Raw genomic sequence first — 19,323 nt, 5'->3', positions numbered from 1 at the left:
AAAAAGTTTAAACGTTCTTCATTAAAATCTTTTTGGTAACTACTGAGACAATGAACCTCTGCAACCTTTCATATCCAAAGGGCCATTTATCCTTGCGTCCGACCAGGTAAAAGTCATTTAGAGCCACAAAATATTACATGACTTTTTAATCAAACACACCCTATTATTATTTTTATCCAATATTTGTCGTAGGGAATCTGTTGCCATATTAAAAAAACAAAAGCTTATTGGTGTTTTTAGCTTTTACAAAATGATAAACACATAATTTCCAAGCTAATAAAAAGAAAAATGGCTCTAAAAACTTATTTCAGACTCTTTTTATGTTATTCTTTTGTGAAGATTCAGTTCAAATATTCTTTATAAAAACCACTAAAGTTCCTAAGACTGTTATTAAAATATATTAGTTAGTTCTTTATCTCCTTTTAACCTCTATTAAGAGCCATTATGCAGAGAACAAAGAGCCACATGAGGCCCTGGAGCCGCAGGTTGCAGACCCCTACTCTAGAGTCTGAGATGTTCATTGTCAAAAAATGTAAAAAGGAATCCTATTAATAAGCTTTGCTTTAAATCTACCGTTTGCTTGAGGTCCCAGTTGAACAGAAACCACAAAATTCTTACTCATCCAAACTATTTCACACTTGAAAATTCCCCAAGCCCCCCTCTGACGGCACGCCTCCTCCTTAACACAGAATATGATTTTAAAGCTCGACGTTTACAGAGGCACTAATTTTACCAAGCAGCTGATAAATAGAAGCGAGAATTATTCTCTTTAGTATTTCAGATCCAACATCAACTAGATCCATTTTCTACAAAAACTTGCAGCGCTTTAAAGGTTACAGAGAGAATATCAATCATTTATATATTGAAACCAGAAAACTTCAATTGAAGCATCTTGATGATTTAAAAACTAAACTCATTATGTGGAAATCTAAACAAAAGACCTTATTAGATGTGGATCAAAATTAGTTTAGTGGCGTTAAACCCAGACCTAGTCACAGAAGAAGAAATTATTTCCCTACTATGTTCCCAGAAACAACCATGAAAATAAAGTGCACTGGAAAAATGATCTAGAAAAATGAGTTGGTAAATGAGATAGTTTGCCAATGGGATGATTGTTTTCAGTCTTAAAATAAGATAATTAGATACTATGCACTATAAATAAGACAATGCAATTGTGTTTTCTTATTTTAAGTGTAAATTATCTTGTTCCATTGATAAAATGTCTCTTTTATCTCCTCAATCCAAGAACAAATGCACTTATTTTAAGAAAAAGTCTCATCTAGATTTGGATTTTTTCCACCTTGTCCCTCTACGTATGGAGTTAAAGTATGGGATGCGTTCAATGACACCGTACGAAAGTATGTCCAAAAAGTTTTATCAGAACAATATTTTAAGCCAATACATACAATTAGAAAACAAATGAGCAAATTATTTTTGAAATATTAAAAAACTGTGTTAATATTATAGATATTTATAAGACATTTGTTGACCAGGTGTGGAAAGGGGGTAAGAATTTAAATCTTTTGTCAATATAATTTCTCCACCCCCCGTTTTCTTTGCTTGTTTTTGTTTGTAAATTTAACAAATGCATGAAAAAAAACATCTCCTCACAGACATTAATATATTGATTTTTTTTTGTTTATTCATGAGGATTTATAGTTGAGAAAGATAAAGTCAGATCTTTTTTAAAAAAAATTTTGCATTTTATCTAAAAATTTGATCTTCACAGGCTGCATTTATTTTAAGATTTACAATTTCGGCCCTCAAGGTAAAAACGTTTGGACAAAACTTTTTTGAACCATTTAAGTATATAACAGCTTTCCTGATCCTTCTGTTTGAAATATATAAGGAGAAAGTTTAGATATAGCTCATTAGAGAGCAAAACATGTCGTCACTCCCAGGAAAGAAAAGCTGCTCCCTTCACATTTAATAACATTAAACAACAGATAGGATGATTATAATTATTTTTTCTCCTTTACGCCTTAAATAAAATTTGCTCTTCCAGCAGGAAAACTCTTTGAGGCCAATGCAAGAACAATGCGCTGGTTTTGATCATTGGACAACAGGTAAATACATTGAAGCTGTGTGTGAGGCTGAAGCACACCTCGCATGCTTCTCGATGGAAGATAAAGGCTGTAAAAAGCTGCTTATCTACCACAGCCTTTTGCTCACTCCAGCCGCCCTTTGTGACCCCTGCATGTCTTGTGATGTCATCGCTCCAAACACAGATGAAAATTAGCAGGGTTTTTTTTGTGCACTTTATATATTTTGTGAGATTCAGGAATTATTATTAGCATTTTATTACCCAGCTGCTCTGTCAGAGGGAGAAAAAAAAAACTCTCTCTATATATACATGATAGCATCTGTAAGACCTTATAGCCCACGGGTAAACCTCTCACTGCCTCTCTGTTTTTGTCAGAGATTAAGGTCTATGGTAATGGGAGCTGTAGTGGATTAAATGAGGAAATGGGCGCCCCGCTGAGCCCGACATTAAACCTAATGATGCCGTATAAATGGAGAGCCTGTTGCAGCCCACCAAGGCCATCGACCACCGCGACTGACCTGTTCAACTTCTTACCGGACATGTTTTCATTGCATGGGAGGAGCGATCAATGCCAACTCTCTCCTCCTTTAGTAACAAAAATCTCCCCTCCTGCAGATTACGTTAACAAAACGACTTTGATCATCAAAAAAAAAAAAACACAGAGCAGGATGATCACAGTTAACCATGCTTCTATCGGTTTGAAACTCTTCAAAGTAAACCCAATATTAAATGTCGGGTCTACAGTTTGTTATCTTCTAAAAGAAACTGACGTATCAACAGAACTAATTACTCCACAGACTAAACGTGGGGAAAGAGAGAAAGCAGAAAAAAAATCCCTTCATGCTACAGTAGGTGATTTTCAGATCTCTACTTCTAGCGAAGACAGCCACACATTCACTTTGAAACTATATAAACCTTCTTTCTATATGAGCGAAGTGTTCAAGATGGGTGAATATGTCAGTGGAAACAAGCTGTAACAGACCTTTTCTATCTGCACTCAAACACCACCAGTTCACACAAATAGTAGAACCAGTGTGAATACCCAGAACGGTGCGATTTGCATGGTCTTCTGTAATTTCACTTCTCCTCTTTTACATTTAAAAATGAGCTTAAAAACGGAACAGGAAATGAGCAGTAAGATAAATTTGATAAAATTATCTGTTAACCTTTTTTTTTTTTTACACATCATGTGTTATTTGAAATAAACTGTCTTCCTTATGTTAAGGTGTTACTTTCCATTCTTCTAAAAAAGGTAACTGACAAAAACACAGTTTAAAATGTTTAAAAATTAATTAACTCATAATTTTGATTACATTTTTTTTAAATATACAAGGTGAATTTATTTATAAAGTACTTTAGAATCTGATCAAATGCTGAGAGGGGCATAGTTGAAGAAGTGAGGGACTTTTTCCAGTCGATTTAATTCAAAGAGCTGAACCCTTCCACTCATTGCATTCCTCCAACCTTGGCCTAAATCTTTGAACGTCACATAAAATGAGTTATGATTCAGTTTGGTTTTCTAAATTAAAGAGATTACACCTACATCCCAACAGTCAACGGATTCCCTTCCAGAAAACAAGAGGAAATCAGAGAGAAAGCAGAAGTCCCAGTGCTGAGAAAGTCTGACTGAAGACACGAAGAATAACTGAAATCTGAAAGTTTGATCTCTCTATTAAAACATTCATCACTATCGCTGTACGCCAAATGACTTTAATGCCTCCAAATCAGATGAAACAGCTGCATGACTCCGTGAGACTTTTGCTTTTCATTAGAAGATGAATCATTTTAAACATTAAAATCAAGTTTCTTTGAAGTGAGCAACATCATCAAAGAAGAGAAGAAAGAAAAACTGTTATCTGTATCAGGCTGTTCTATAGCAGCAATCATCCCACTTGATGAGAATTTAAATAATCCGCCATCATTAGTATATTTATTCAATACATCATTTTTCCTTTGCTTCTTCTTAACATTACAGAATTCATTTTAAAAATCATTGTTTTCTCCTTGCATTGCTGTTGTGCTGCAGGTGTGCGTCTTGCATTTGTCATCAAATAATTAGTTAGTTTCATCTTAGATATAATTTCTAAACATTTATATGACGACGTCTGGATGGTCAGTCTGGGGTTTAAAGTCCTGGAGAACCTAAATCTGCACCATGAATGAGTTTCTGATGCGTCTGTTATTCCAACTGATCAAACTACTCTATAAAATGAGACAGGTTGTCTGTCTGCTACGTATTCCACCTAAAACATTTCATATATATTTGCCTCACATCTGATTGACTAACTCTGAATCTACGGGACCAGAAAGCTTTATGCTGCCATCAGAAATAGCTTTGCTCTCCTGCATTTTCAGGGTCTAAACTTCAACATTTTAAACAGGAAAATAACATGGATAATAAATTTAATTAGATACAATTTATATGTACGTTACGTGGAAACTCTTTATTTAAACTTTTTAAATGTAAAGTATTAACATAGACTATTAACGGTTATTATCAGGCCTGTTTACCTTAACAGAACAGTTTGACTATTTCTGACTCCTAAAGATCTTGAAAATTTTATTTCTAAATGCATACAAATAAAAAGACTTTGTTTATTTTTATTTTTTTATACACTTACCATAATTTTATGACTTTATATACTGATTTATCAGCCAGATTTAGATTAAAAAAATGATCCTTTAACTTTATCAACATGGTTTTTTTTTCTGTCTGGATGTGATTTTTTTTAAGTGACCCTCTCGAGAGTTCTGACCTCAATATGATTAAAAATGTGTAAAGATAGTTAATAATTAAGATAAAAAATATCAAATCCAGAAAGAAGAAGAAACAAGCAAAGAGCTTTTAAGCAACAGTAAGAAAGGCTTGACTGGTGGAAAGAAAGGATCATTTTTTCACAGGTTTTTGCAAAGAGTATAGATGTTTTTTAACGTGCATTTTTTATTGATATGGGAATTAAAATAATGAAATTATTTATTTTTAAAACCTGTACTCCTTTAAGTTTTTTTTTTTTTATGCTTTAAGGAATGATTGGCTCATATCCTCCTTCAGGAATTATTAAGATTTAAATATCTTCTAAGTTTGTCAGGAATAAGAAAAATAACCAGTTTTAACAGTTTGTTAACATTTGAAAAATAATAATAGTCTAATAATTACACCATGACACTATAAACATCTATATATGAATCTATATTGTGTAAAATTAACCTTTTCTTGAATTGTTTGGAAGAAAAACAGACTTTAAGGTTAGTTTAAGAATTAAAAACCATAAATAGATTCATTTTGAAGAGCGGTCATCTTTGTGGTATTTAGGAAGGCCTCAGGCTTTAGGAAGAGAAGTGTTTAAGGATTATTTTAACTACAGAGCTTAGGAGATGTACTTTATTTTATCAAAGAATTGCATTAAAATTATGTCTTTGTGGATGTTTTTTAATGCACAGTTTGTTTTTTCTTTGGATTTAGCAGAACTTTTTGTTTAGCAAAATCGTCAAACAATACCTTCATGAATTACTCTCCTTCTAAAATAGATAATTAGATTATAGATAGATAGATAGATAGATAGATAGATAGATAGATAGATAGATAGATAGATAGATTTCTATAACTTCTGGTTCCACCTCTACTATAAAAGCTCAGACAGGCAGTGGTTGTCCTCCCCTGACCTGAGATCTTCCTCTGACCCCCTCTGAGCAGCGTGGCCCGCTGTGAGCTCCTAAAGCTGACAGCCTCCAGCAGCAGGAACAGCAACCTGGGAGCCCATTGTGCTGGTAATGGACTCCTGCCTTGGAGATAGACTCACATGGAAATAGATGCATTCTCATGGAGACGTGCTGGGTCCCCCCCTCCTGGCTTTTTAGGGGTTTGGATTCTTCCTTTCTGCATGTCAATGGCTTTTACTGAGTATGACAGAGGTACTCCCATTAAAGATTGATTAAGCTTTATACAAAAGGTGGAGATGGGCTGACCTTGTCAATGAAACTGTTTATCGGTCAAACACTTTTGTTTCTCCTCAGAAACCTCAATCAGTCCCTCCAGAGTCAACAGAGTATAGAAAATCTGAATCCTGCAGTTTTTTGACTTACAAACGCCTCAACACCAAAACCATCATACCACCTTCATAACTGCATTTTTTATGGAGCCTAGGAAGTTCAACTGAATAAACTGATTGCTCGCCTTCATCCGCATACCACACAGCCAATCAGCTTTGATCCAGACATCCACACTGAAAAAAAATCTAAATCTAGATAAGTCATTTTTATCAAAATAAGTGCATTTGTTCTTGAATTGATGAGGTAAAAGAGACATTTTGCCAATGGAACAAGACAATCTACATTTAAAATAAGAAAACACAATTGCATTATTCTATTTCAAGTGCATTTTATCTAAATATCTTATTTTAAGAGGAAAAGACTCATTCCACTGGCAGATCATCTAATTTACCTTCTCAAATTAAGGGTAAATGTACTTAATTTGAGACATTTTTACTTATTTCTAGATCGTTTTTCCAGTGCAAAAGAGGTAATCAGCATCCAAAGTTCATCTCCGATCCACAACTCGTTTGCTACCTAGTGAGCAGGCGGTGGTTGTGCTGTGACTTTATTTAGATGACCCTGTTTCAACCCACCTCCAGCCCCTCCTCCACCATCGTAGCTAAAACTTCATCAGAGTTTAATTCCTCCTGGACTCTTAGTGCATTCTGCATCTCATTTCAGCCGGTCCGGCAGAAGACCGGCATGTTGAGCCTGGTTCTGCCAGAGGTTGTTTTCCCAATGGGGAGTTTTTCCTCTCCACCTTTGCCTTATGCTTGCTCATCATGGATATGTTCTCTCAACCTCTGTTATCCAACTGGACTTCCATCTTCCAGGTCCCTGAGTGCAGCTCTAGTATAAGATCATGCAGTCCACTGGATCTCCCCATAAAGCTCAGCAGACCGTCTGGCTAACCAGCAGTCTACAGACTGACCAACTTCATCTATCTCCACTACACCACCAGTTTCAGGCCTAGGGGGGAACAGACCTGTTCTTTACTCCTTTTCAGGCATATCTATCAAAATTCAGTGCTATGTTTCCTGCCGAGGTCTGAGCGCCAAAGACAAAGTAATTGTCTAAATAAATTTCTCTTAATTGAGCGAAACTCATGAAGGCTCCACATCAGATACTGGATGCAGTCGTTTCTGTTTTATATCATCAACTTGTCGGCTGACAAAACCTAAACTTTAAGAAGGGAAAAGAAGGCAGAGAGAAAAAGATAAATCTTGTGTTAGATGGAGCGTAGCGGTGAAGCACTGCCAACTTTCTGAAGAGTAATTGGAGTTATCGACTTCACAAGAACTTCAGCAAGACCTCAGTTATTCTTTTTAATTAGAAAATAAAAAAGTTAAAGTGGAACTTTTAGTCCAAGTATCAGATTACCGAACATCCTGCATCCCTACAGAAACACCCTCCCCACTGTTGATTGTTGTAGTGGCAGCATCATGCTGTGGGGTTAATGTCCTGTACACAAAGAACAAATTCTTTTTTATTATTTGACAAGGTGGATAGAAATTTTATAAAAAATAATTATGTAGAATTAAAATACCAAGTAGTAATGGCTGAGTATTGATTCAAATCTTAAAGAATCAATTCAATACAATTCAATTTCAGCTTGATTGATTTTCTGGTTTTAGACAGTATTATATCAACATTTAACTCCAAATTAATAAAATAACGGTTACTGGTCATTGATGACTGTAAGGACAGTGGATAATGCAGTTTCTTTAATAAAAATTAATCTTTAGGAATTAATATTAGAAACAATTTTATTTTATTTTTTTAAAACAGTCCAACAAGCATTTTTTTTTATTTATCAGTTCCACATATGCCTCCAAACACAGAGTTACCTGTTCAGTGATCCGTACCTAAAGCATCAGATGTCTCACCAGGAGTGTGGGGGTTTTAATTTTTTTATTGTCTCTTTGCTAATTAAACCCACTCCTTTTTATTTCCATCTTTCCTCCATGTTGGAGGCATCTCCCTCTAATATGCAAACTATGAGATTGACCCAGAGATGGTTCTCTGATCCACCTGCACTGCAAAAACGATCTAGAAATAAGTGAAAAATTCCTTAAATAAGTGTATTCACCCTTGATTTGAGTATGTAAATGAGATAGTTTGCCAATGGAATGAGTAATTTTACTCTTAAAATAAGATAATTAGATAATATGTACTTGAAATAAGACAATGCAATTGTGTTTTCTTATTTTAAGTGTAAATTGTCTTGTTTCATTGGCAGAATGTCTCTTTTACCTCTTCAATTCAAGAACAAATGCACTTATTTTAAGAAAAAAATGACTTGTCTAGATTTAGATTTTTTGCAGTGCAGCTGCGGTAGGGCTCATATTTTCACAGCTTATCTTTCATATATATGTATAAATAAGCAGGTAAATGTGATTGAAAACAATTTCCAAGGCTGTTATGTTCATTAAAAGTAAGGAAATCTGTCTAATTTTTGTGTAATTTTGATAACTTTCAGTGTAGCCAGCATTAGTGCTGAAATTTGCTGGACAGAACCCTGGGAGAGGGAACCCGATGGCGGTCAAACAGCCGACAGGACAGATTTAAGTGTAACACCTCTGTAATTTGCCTGCGTGAACCCTGAACATGGTGGTGACGTCATCATGACTGCGTTAAAGCCTCTCTGTCCAAAATGTCTTTTATTTTTCAGTTATTTTCATAGTTTTACAATTATAACATTGCTATCAATATCCACTGAAGTTTCATCCTTTTAAATAGTTTTATTGTACAAGACGTCATTTTATCTCCTTTAGCTTTTCCTAAATGCATTTATTCAGTTCTGATCAAGGAGTCCTTCCTGTGTGTTGGCTCACTGACAAACATGAGTCTCATTGTTTCTTCAGATTATAGTTTATAATACTAGTCAGTTTAAATCCAAAACCTTTGAGGGTGTGTTAGAAAACGAAAGATTAGGAGGGAATTACGTTTTCAGTCTCCCAGTGGCTGCAAATCTAAATGAAAAGTATTCAAGATTTGGAAACGATTAACCAGAATCCAGAACTTTATCTGATAGAAATTCTGTTTGTTTACCTGAACAAGACTGTGGACACGAGATGTCCTCACCATCTAAATGCCCTGAGGGACTTTTGCAAGACAGTGTGAGCAAATATAGCCAAGTCAAGATGTGGCATGCTGATAGACCCATATGAAAGCAGTATGACTCCTGTAATTAAACCAAAAGATGCTTTAGTGCAGTATTACTTTAAGGGTGTGCACAATTATGCAACGTAGAAATTGCACCTTTCATTCCTCCTTAGACAGATTTCTTTGAAGTGATGAAATAATTAAGGTTTTATTTATTTTAATCAGAAAATCCTAGAATGTCAGCAGAAGTGTTTTTCTGTCCACAGAGGATTATAATCCACTTTAAGTGTTTGTTAGTCATAGTTTGTCCAGAAATAAACACTAACTTAACCAAACGCAGCTGGTTTTGAAGAGAAGACGTCTGTGCATTATTCCTGCGATGTTAACAAGTCTGATCAGACACCAGTTCTCATCCCGACCCCATATATCACCTTAAGCTATCAGCCCAGAAGGCATTTGAGAGAAGCCTTTACTTTGTCTCTGTACAAGTTCAAAGTCAACCTTGCTTTATCACCCCCCCTGCTTCTGCTAAAACATTCACATATCTAACAAAAGGATTTGCATGTCAGACGAGACTGTGAGACACAAATCTGTCTTAAGTATTCAGAAAGAACTAAGAATTTGCTGTTCCAAAACAAAAAGAAAAAAAGATTGGTTAATTTAATTGAGTAATTCTCAAGGTATGTATCTTATTTTTTCTGCATTATCTCTTCCTGAGAGAAAATCAAACAGTCATAGCTGCGAAACATTTGAGTCACTGTGTTTTAGATGAACACGAGCGTATTGCAAAGTTCCTAAAAGAATTTAGGCGTCCGTCAGTAGAATACATTTATTTTTTGCTTTAAATGTTAAACAATTTCCATTAGAACGAAATTTAGGGACATCATTCAAGTTTAAAACTGGATAAAAAAACCAAAATGAATCATCAAAGGAAATAAGGCTTTTAAAAAAAAGTTTATAAGTGATGTGTAAAAAAGAAAAAAATTGAATCAAATGAGCAGGATAAAGTTTGAATACATTCTCACAATTAAAAACTAAAAAAACATAAAGAAAATGTTAATATTATTGTACAAGTTGCTTCACTTTTGGATAGAAGCTTCATTAATTTAATGAAAGTATTCTTTAATGTTGATATTTACTGTAGGTAACGAAAAATCGTATGAAATAATGCACTTCTGACCAAAACCAGAAAAAAAGGACTAAAAAAAAACAAAATTCAAATTATTGAGAACGCTCAGTTTGAGGGAAATCACCCTAAAGGTTTTGCTCAACTAAATTCTCATGCAGACTAAAACCCACATAGGAGCCTGAGAGACTTATTGAGTAAAAGAAACAGCTCAGAGACAAACAAGATAAACTGCTTTATAAAAAAAAAAATTGTGCAGAAAATAATTGTTCTGGATCAGACTGTTCGGTTTGTTCTGAGAAGCTTTTAAATCATTTTTCAGCCGATGTAGTCTGACGCTGTCAGAGATTACAGCAAGCTGCGTCTTCAGTGAGTGTGTGTAAGTGTGCGTTAGTGAGTTCACCTTACAGACAAGGAGACAAGGAGGAATTTTATTTTTGAGGTGTAGTGGCGCAGCTGGTCATGTGAGAATGAGATCACCAGAACCAAAGTCCATCAGCGACCTCAGAAACTCCAAAACAAAAACAGAGGCTAAAGCTAAGGCGGAAAGATATCAGAGAAAATGTACAAACAAAATGTCCTTATATGGAAAAACTTTTTTTTTTATTTAGTTTTTTTTTTTTTTTTTAGGAAGAATCAATCAATTTCTAAAAATATTTAATTATTTTTTTTATACAAAACATATTCCATAATTTTAAGGTGTCTCAAAACAAAGAAATCCAGTTTATTAATTTATTTTTTATCAAAGCCAATCAATGAAGAACCGTTAAAGCATCCCCACTTTTATTTGAACTGCGAAACAATGAAGTGTTGAACATTAAACCCATCTGTGGCTAAGGTGAGAAGGGAAGAGGAAACAAGAATTTACACTTTTATCAGCTGCAGAGAAATAAAGCATGCAAAGTACAGGTGTCCCATGCGTCCTTTGCATGCATTCACCATCCTTCATGTGCAGAAGGAACAGGGGACAAGTGCAGGTGTTTTTATTTTCACGAGCATCAAGGTAATTTCTTTTCCCCTCTAGCATCTTTTACAGTTATGGCGGCGGTGTGCCAGCACAAACAGGTATCTAGCGGTGAAGCTGTCACTCATTCATAAGGTGAAATGTGACTGAAAGCGAGAGTATTGAACAGAGAACTAGAGGTGAGCGCGGAAAGACGTTCACAGGGAAGGAAGACGACGGTTGTAAAAGGGGGAAACTTCCAACGGAGAAGAGTCAGACTGAAACCTGCCAGTAACCAATCATCTGAGACCTCAGCTCATTGAACGGTGACTGCAGAGAGCAAGAACAGATAGAGATGATCTCTCAAATACCTTGTCCTCTAACCTTTAGGTGAACTGATCCAAAAGAAATAATAAATAATTTGCAAAAGTAAAAAAACAAAAACAAAAAACTATTAGATAAAAAAAAATAAAAAAAAGGTTTGACTTTTTCCATCCCTCATTTCTTCAAATATTTTTTTTTGATCTGATGTAAAGTTATACCTTGTACTTATTTTTTTATTTATAAGTGTTAAGCTGAGAATTTGGTAATAAAAAAGTAGCCAGAAAACATCCGTATTTAATTAATCAATATAATGCGTTAATTTTGTCATTTCAGCTACTTAAATAAATTAAAGTTTCAATTATATATGTATATATATATATATATATATATATATATATATATATATATATATATATATATATATATATATATATATATATATATATATATATATACATATATATATACGGTATTTATATATATATACCGTTTTTATTCCAACTGAAGTCTTTAAAAATGTGCAGAAACACAAAGTGGCGAAATAGTAAAAAAGAAATGCGAGCTGATGCAATCCTCTTGTTTGATTTCAACATTGCGAAATTGAGAATAAGACTAAGCGTGTGTGAGTAGGAGAGACGGTAAAGATAAAGTATGTGGATCTGAGTGACTATTTGTGTGTAATAAGCGGCACTCCCACCAGCAGCAGGTGTGTCCAGGGTAGTTTTCATCTCTACCAGGACCTAAATGGTGTCCATCTGCTAACACACCCAACACTAAATCTGATTCAACGCCTCGAACACTCAGCTCCCTGTTTTTGGGAAGTGAAGCCAGCAACTGTAATATAATCTATTATATCAACTCGCTTTAAACGATCTCCCCAAAAAAACAAAAAAAAGCACATTTCCAATCTTTTAAATGAATGATGTTATTGGTATAATTCAGTATAACAACTTTAGCGTAGGTATTTTCCAAGCACCTGCATGAGTATTAGGAAAAACACTCAAATAAATGTTTTATTTCCAGTTTTTTAAGCAAGGCTCTGTGAAAAAAGCTGTCATGTTGAATCAGGTTTGCAGGAGAGCTGCATAGGGCTAACAGCTAGAAACTCAAAAAGCGTAAAACCCATATGAAGCCATAGTACATCAGTAGAAATAATAAAAAGAAAAATATATTGTTGCATGAATACTTTTTGAAGTTTCTCTTTTATTTTTCTCTTTTTCCTAAATAAAAGAAAAAAGGCCAAAATCAACTATGACAGAAGAGGCCGACCAGTTCAGCATCAGGAGCCAAAATAAACTCGCAGTTCAAAGAGCCGCACATTTTTAATCATTGAAATGTCTCATGACAAAAACCTCAACCTTTTTTATTTTCATATCAGTTGATCTTATTTCTTAACTGATTTCTTAAACATCAAAAACAGCCTAAGCCACAAAATGTTCCTCAGGATCACGAATGAAGGCAGTGCCCCTTTCTAGTCTGTAAAACAAGCTGCAAAAAATGGTGCTGTAGATTTGAAGTTTTTTGGGGTGGTTTCGATGGACACAGCAAATATGACCCGTGTCATGAGTTGAGGTGAAATAACCGCCAATGAAGTGCAGCTGGTGTAAAGTGTTGCTGCAGGAAGGAATAGGAATGGTGAGCGTTGATGTTTTTCATGGTAAAAGATTTTTCAAAATAAGATACTCTATAAACTGCCCTAACCCCACAAAACGGAAGTGCTCCAGACCACTAGAGGGAGACGAACTAAGCACAAACCCGATCCGACTAGATCCCCATACAAACAGGAAGTCAAGCTTTAAGGCAGAAAAAAAATAAAGCCAGTTGGAGGAGAAAATGAGTGGATTGTGCCTGTCGCTACCCGGCCCGTACCGGTAGCACGATCCGTACCATCAGCTCATTTGCGCCTGCGCGAACAGAATAACTTCCGGGTCGCCAAGAAATAATGTAATTACGGCACTGAAAAAACTTTATTTATATCCTTAAATAATTAAAGAATACTAAACTACATCGTAAAGACAATATTGAAGACTTTTCTGGAAGAAATTGATGCTTTTTAAATTCAATCCATTGTATTGCTTGACGTAATTTTTTCTGGAATAAAAATCCATCGATTTTTATTCCAGAAAAAATTACGTCTTCAATATTGTCTTTACGATGTAGTTTAGTATTCTTTAATTATTTAAGGTTATACAAAAAGAAACCCATGCCTCTAAAAAATACAAAAGAATAAAAAAGTAAGAAAACGGAAATATTTCCACCGGAAGTTATTCTGTTTGCGCACGCGCAAATGAGCTGATAGTACGGATCGTGCTTCCGGTACGGATCGGGTAATGACAGTGCCATCTTTGTTCTTCTTGCCCCAAAAATCAATCCCATGATGCACTGCAAGGTGAGCACTTGCAAAGCTTTCTGGGATATATGGTCTAGTGACCATGGTTGCTGCTACTTTTCAAGATGCATTGTGAGAAATAAAACTTTTTCATCCACCCAAAATTCGGACACTCATATAAAATGGCATAACCACTATACAGGGCAATCTTTAGGACACAGCCATTGTTGGACTAGCTAGTCCAGCAGATCCAAACAGCCATCTTGTTCCACCAAAGCAACGCCGAGTCTGTTATTGTTCAGCTGACTGCGAGATGTGCTTTTCAAAAGAGACACAATTGCTGTTTTCTGACATTTTGGTTTGAGCTTAAAAAATCCAAATAAGGAGCGTTAAATTGCTTAGAGCGAAAAAAAAAAAAAAAAAAAAAAAAGCAAGTATAACAACTGGGCATGTTTGCACATTCAGAAAGGGAAAGAAATGCAAAAAGGTTTAATCCGCCCCATTAAAATCAGAAAATTACAAGTCCTTCTGGTAGTTTGAGAGTGGATGTAAAATAGAGGTAAAGTTCTAAGAATTAATCAGAGGTAAACATGATAATAATAATGATAGATAAAATCAGAACCATAATTTTAAATCTGAATATTATTCATAGCACACTTTACATAAATATCATAAAGATAATACAAAAAGAAAAGAGCAAACCTTAAATTTAAAAGACCAAATATTAGTCGTACAATTTGTCCTTACATCCAACCCCTCTTTGACAGCAAAGAAGCCAGATTCAGATTCACAGAGAGATTCATGTCTAAACAGCTGGATTTACTTCCACCAACTGCTCACATCATCCAGTGTAAAGCACTGCAAACCAAGGCAGCCCCAGAATAATTCCTCACAGCATAACTGTGCTTCACACAGACTCCAAGAAGAATTAAGGTCCCTTCAGAGCCATGATGGTTGTTTTAGGATTAATCTTTATAATTTATAAAAAAGCTTGTTAAATATAACAGATGTATATACTTCTCTATAAGTTAAATAGTTTTTCCTACCCATACTATAATGCTTATGGTACAAATTCTAATGTTGTGCATAATATCCCTGAGCAGTCAAATTAGTTGAAGAAGAGATGCAAATGATAACACATATAGGATCCACATGGTGTGCTAATAGTTCAAATGCTTAAAAACGATGAGGAAACGTTTTTCTTGGCAAGTTTCCATTCTTTTGAGAACAAGGTTGACATGAGCCACAGAGCTGTAACTGTACCTGTTCTCCGCTAAATTTAGAGTAAAACATTTTAAATTTTAAATCTTAACTACGAGTTGTTTACTATAAGAACAAGTGTAATTGTAAGAGTTGTTTAAAGAATGATGAAGAATTGGGAAAATTCAACAAAGTCAAAACAGCTAAAATAGGTCTAATAATCTCTGAAAGTTGGTTTTATTCATGTCAATATCCGTATCTCTGCTTCTGTCTCCTTGAACCCCAGTCGGTCTCGGCAGATGGCCGCTCACACTGAACCTGGTTCTGCTGGAGGCTTCTTGCTGAGTTTTCCTCCCCACTGTTGCTGCATGCATGACCAGTGTCAGAGATTGCCAAGAGTCAATGAATCCATTCAATCAGCCTGTTTCCGTCGGATAGAAAAATTGACCAATCTGAATCTATTAACTGTATAAATAAATACATTGAATGTAATAAAACTTTTCTAATTGTAGCTTTTCTCTGTGTGAGTCTCTCCAGGTTGAAATGAAGAACTATTGCCCTTTTTTTTTTATTCTGTACCCTTATAAAAAAAAAAAAAGCCCCCCTGGTACATTTAGTGCAGAGGATACCAAAAGTTATGTTTAATTTATTAATATTTCTATAAAACCACTAAGACAAACCCTCCCATTATAAGCAATAGAAGACAGAGTCTATTTTCCTTTCTACAGCAAAAAAAACAACAACAAAATTTTCCCTTTAGTGCTGCTTTAAAATGACACCTCTCACTTGGATGCTTGATGCTCTCTACACCTCATGCAATGATTAGTGTGACTTACAAGAAGGGAATGTTTCTGGTGCACAAAAGCAGCGTGCTTTTAGAGATAAGGAGGAGTGTTTTTGGTGACAGACGAAGGGCCTTCCTGTCCTGGGACGGAGCCAGAACATCCAATGGAAAAATTCAAGCTATTAATCATCCTCTAAAAGGGGAATTCAAATGTGACAAAACTTCTTTTTCACAATCTCAGGGAAGTCTTTTAAGCAGGATAAAGTTTCATGCAATCTCCCTCTATCGCTAAGTCAACTTTGAATAATTTCTGACTGCAAATGACCAAGAGGAGGAAAGGAAACCAGCTGACTAACTAAATGCCCCAAAACCAACCAGAGGCGAGCTGAACAGCTGAACAGTCCAGGTAAAGACTGGTAATAGTTATGATGCTTTCTGACTGCAAAGACACCCCCCCCCCCAACACACACATAGGATCACACATACTCACCCAATGAAGGAGACCATCTGCTCCACAATGTGCTTGCTGAAGGTGATGATCACAAACAGTTTCTGTATGACAAAGAGGCACACAGAGAAGCAGAGAGTCAGTTACTGAGCCATAAGGTCGGCGCTGAGCCTGTTGAACAAGGCGCCGTGCATGCATCATCAGTTTGACCAGTACATCCCCCCCCCCAACACCCACACTCCTCAACCACCACCATCAGACACATCATCATGCCCAAACCCATGCCTTCTAAGTGGTTTTGGTGAAAGCAGGAATGAAGGACGAGAAATTTGGTCAAGAGGGGTTGAAAAAACAAGAAAAAACAAAAAAGGCCTGGACTTTGTGACACATGAGTGGGTCAGCATGTCAAAGAGGCTTTCAGCGTGATGGGGGGGGATCATAGGTGATGTGTCACTGGGGGGGGGGGGTCTGGATTCAGTTCCTGCCCAGCTTGATTTACTGCTTAGTCACTGGTAACATGGGGGGAACATGCAACTGGTGACTGGTGTGGCCATGCCGGCTCAAACAGGCTCTGTGTCGTGTTGGGTGGGTGGGGGGTAGGTGGGGGGTGGGGGGGGCTAGAACATGCACACAAAAACTGACCTAATTCTGAAGAATACTCGAGCTCTGGGCCTATTTAGGTTTTACGATAAAAAAAACAAGGATTGTTAATTTCTTTGCTTCTTTCTAAAAACATTTGCAGAAAATAAGCCAATAAATTTTTTATAAGATGCACAACTTTCTAAATGTAGGTCTTATAACTGAAATGCATAGTTTGGAAGAGGAAAATCATTCAGTACGAAGCCCTAAATTTAAAAAAAAAAAAACAGCAGAGCTTGTTTACCTATTTTTTACTAACTCCTTCCATCATCTGTGAAATTGTGGACTGGTATCAATACGTTCCTTTAACAGGTTGTCAGGAAAACAATAAAATCTCATCCTAAAAATTGACTGGAGAGTTTAAAAAAAACAACAAATCATAAGACAGAATTGTATGACTGGTCTTTTCAGATAAGATTTTTTTCATTACATTTTTTGTGAAAATGATATAAATATGGATCCTTCTTGTCATATTTACAGCAGAGACAATTTTAATTTTTTCAGCTGCCATCATTTTTAGAGACTTTATCTGTTTATTGGCCAAAACAGGGAAGTTTTAACCGTAATTGTAATTAACTCCCAAGAACAATAAAAAAAACTAATTTAAGGTGTAAGAAAAGTAATAATAAAGTAAGATGAAGCTAAATAAATAGAAATAAAGTAGCCATGTCCCGCTCAGCAGGCTGAGGACCAACGACCACGCTTAGACGGCACCCGGCACCAGTTTTCCCGGGCGGCAATTTTAATTTCATGTGACAGGACGCTTTGATCACTTCTTTTGTTACAGTCTTGGCTCTCAGCTAATGTAACATGCAATCCAGGTCATCCATGTATTGTCGTATATTCGTCCACCTCTTTGTGTATCTGTTAAAGCCTCTGTGCGTGGCTAACCACAACGCATTTACAACAATAAAATCCTAGGGATTCATTGTCATATTATTATCCGTCGGGCTCTCTGACAATATTAACATTTATTTAAACCTAACAGTTCTTACAGAGATGTGCGAATAACTCCATAAGATGTTCAGTCAACTGTTTATTAAATCTTATATGGGTATCACTAAAACTTCAGTTTTTTTAGTATCTCTGTAATATTTTGTGTATAATTCAGAAACGTGTTTTATTTGTTGTTTCTTTTAAAGATGGAGGATAAACCAGGAAAATTATGAAGGTGATGATAATTTCAAGGTCAAAGTTAGACCCAGGTTACTGATGCAGCTGAGCTTTTAAAGCTGTGATGAGGAAGATGAGGAAGAAAAACATGAACCTATTGTTTACCATCTGTTCTACTTCTAAAATTATAAGGGCAGTTTGGTTATTTAATCTGAAGAGAATGCTCCTAGTTTTTTTTTTTTTTTTACAAAAATTGAGGATTTTTTTCTAACAGTAAAACACTTTTTTTTCTGAAAAATAACTTTTGTTTGCATTAAAGAGATGGAGAGATACAGAAGAGCAATAATGTGCTTCATTAAAGGAGCTTTTCTCTCGATGCACCAGCAGCTCCAGCAAACACTGACGCATCATCCATCATCTAAGACAAAAGGAAGGAGGAAGAGACGAGCAGGATGGCAGGAAAGCTGACTAAGATCCCCAGAACTGGTCTGCTCGGAAACCTGATGACATTGTCTTGACTCGCTAAATTCTGATAACAGCTCATGTCAACAAAGGACTCATGAAGCACCCTCAGATTCAAACACACACCATCTAAGCAGGTAAAATCATCTCAATTCCCTCCTCAACATGTTTCAGCAGCTCTGACCGCGAATGCATTTACATCAAGGAGTAAGAGTGGAAGTGTTGCATCTTTGCCCTCTCCTTTGCTGCACTCTGTGCCACACCTCAGTTCCTGTTCTCAGGAAAAAAAGAGTCACCTATCCCAAGGGTCCAAAGTCTGCACCTCACTGACATCACCAGGGATCCTCAAGTGACCCGCTGCGTCACAAAGCCGGTGACGTTAACTATTCAGCAGCATGCATTCAGAGCAACAAAAGACACAAGCAGCAGTGAATAAAAAAAAAACAAAAAGGAAAAACTCAGTCCTTGGAGATGGGTGAGGACACACCTGAAGCACAGGTACAAAGATCAAACACACACAATAGGCCTGAAAATCCCCCTTTGTTCTTTCCTGGACCATTAGTGAAAGCTTCACCTGCTCTGCTGTAGGTTTCCTTTGTTTTCTGCTCACAATGTAAATTACTGGACATTTTTCATTGGAGGCAAAAGTTGAGTTTGAAGTAAATTAGACCAAGCAGCTACAGGACAGACTGGGGCCCCCAGGCATGCCGGGGAGCCGGGAGAAGTCTTTTCTTTCTAAAAGAGACAGAGAAGGACACACCTCTACCAGTGGGG

General features: G+C 36.0%; 1 protein-coding gene across 4 annotated transcripts in view; it reads right to left on the bottom strand.

Annotated features, from left to right (window-relative positions):
• The window catches only part of LOC119791576 (vacuole membrane protein 1-like), a 105,627-nt gene that overhangs the window by 9,252 nt on the left and 77,052 nt on the right, over window positions 1-19,323 (bottom strand). For all 4 annotated transcript variants that reach the window (XM_038297758.1, XM_038297757.1, XM_038297759.1 and 1 more), the window contains one exon: window positions 16,378-16,439. In XM_038297758.1, the coding sequence (XP_038153686.1) occupies window positions 16,378-16,439 (62 nt within the window). The remainder of the gene's footprint in view (window positions 1-16,377; window positions 16,440-19,323) is intronic.

The sequence above is a fragment of the Cyprinodon tularosa genome, unplaced genomic scaffold (assembly GCF_016077235.1).
Source record: "Cyprinodon tularosa strain WSP-4 unplaced genomic scaffold, ASM1607723v1 ctg396, whole genome shotgun sequence".
NCBI classification, from domain to species: domain Eukaryota; kingdom Metazoa; phylum Chordata; class Actinopteri; order Cyprinodontiformes; family Cyprinodontidae; genus Cyprinodon; species Cyprinodon tularosa.
The sequence above is the reverse complement of the archived record's forward strand: the minus strand, read 5'-3'. Positions and strand labels throughout refer to the sequence as shown.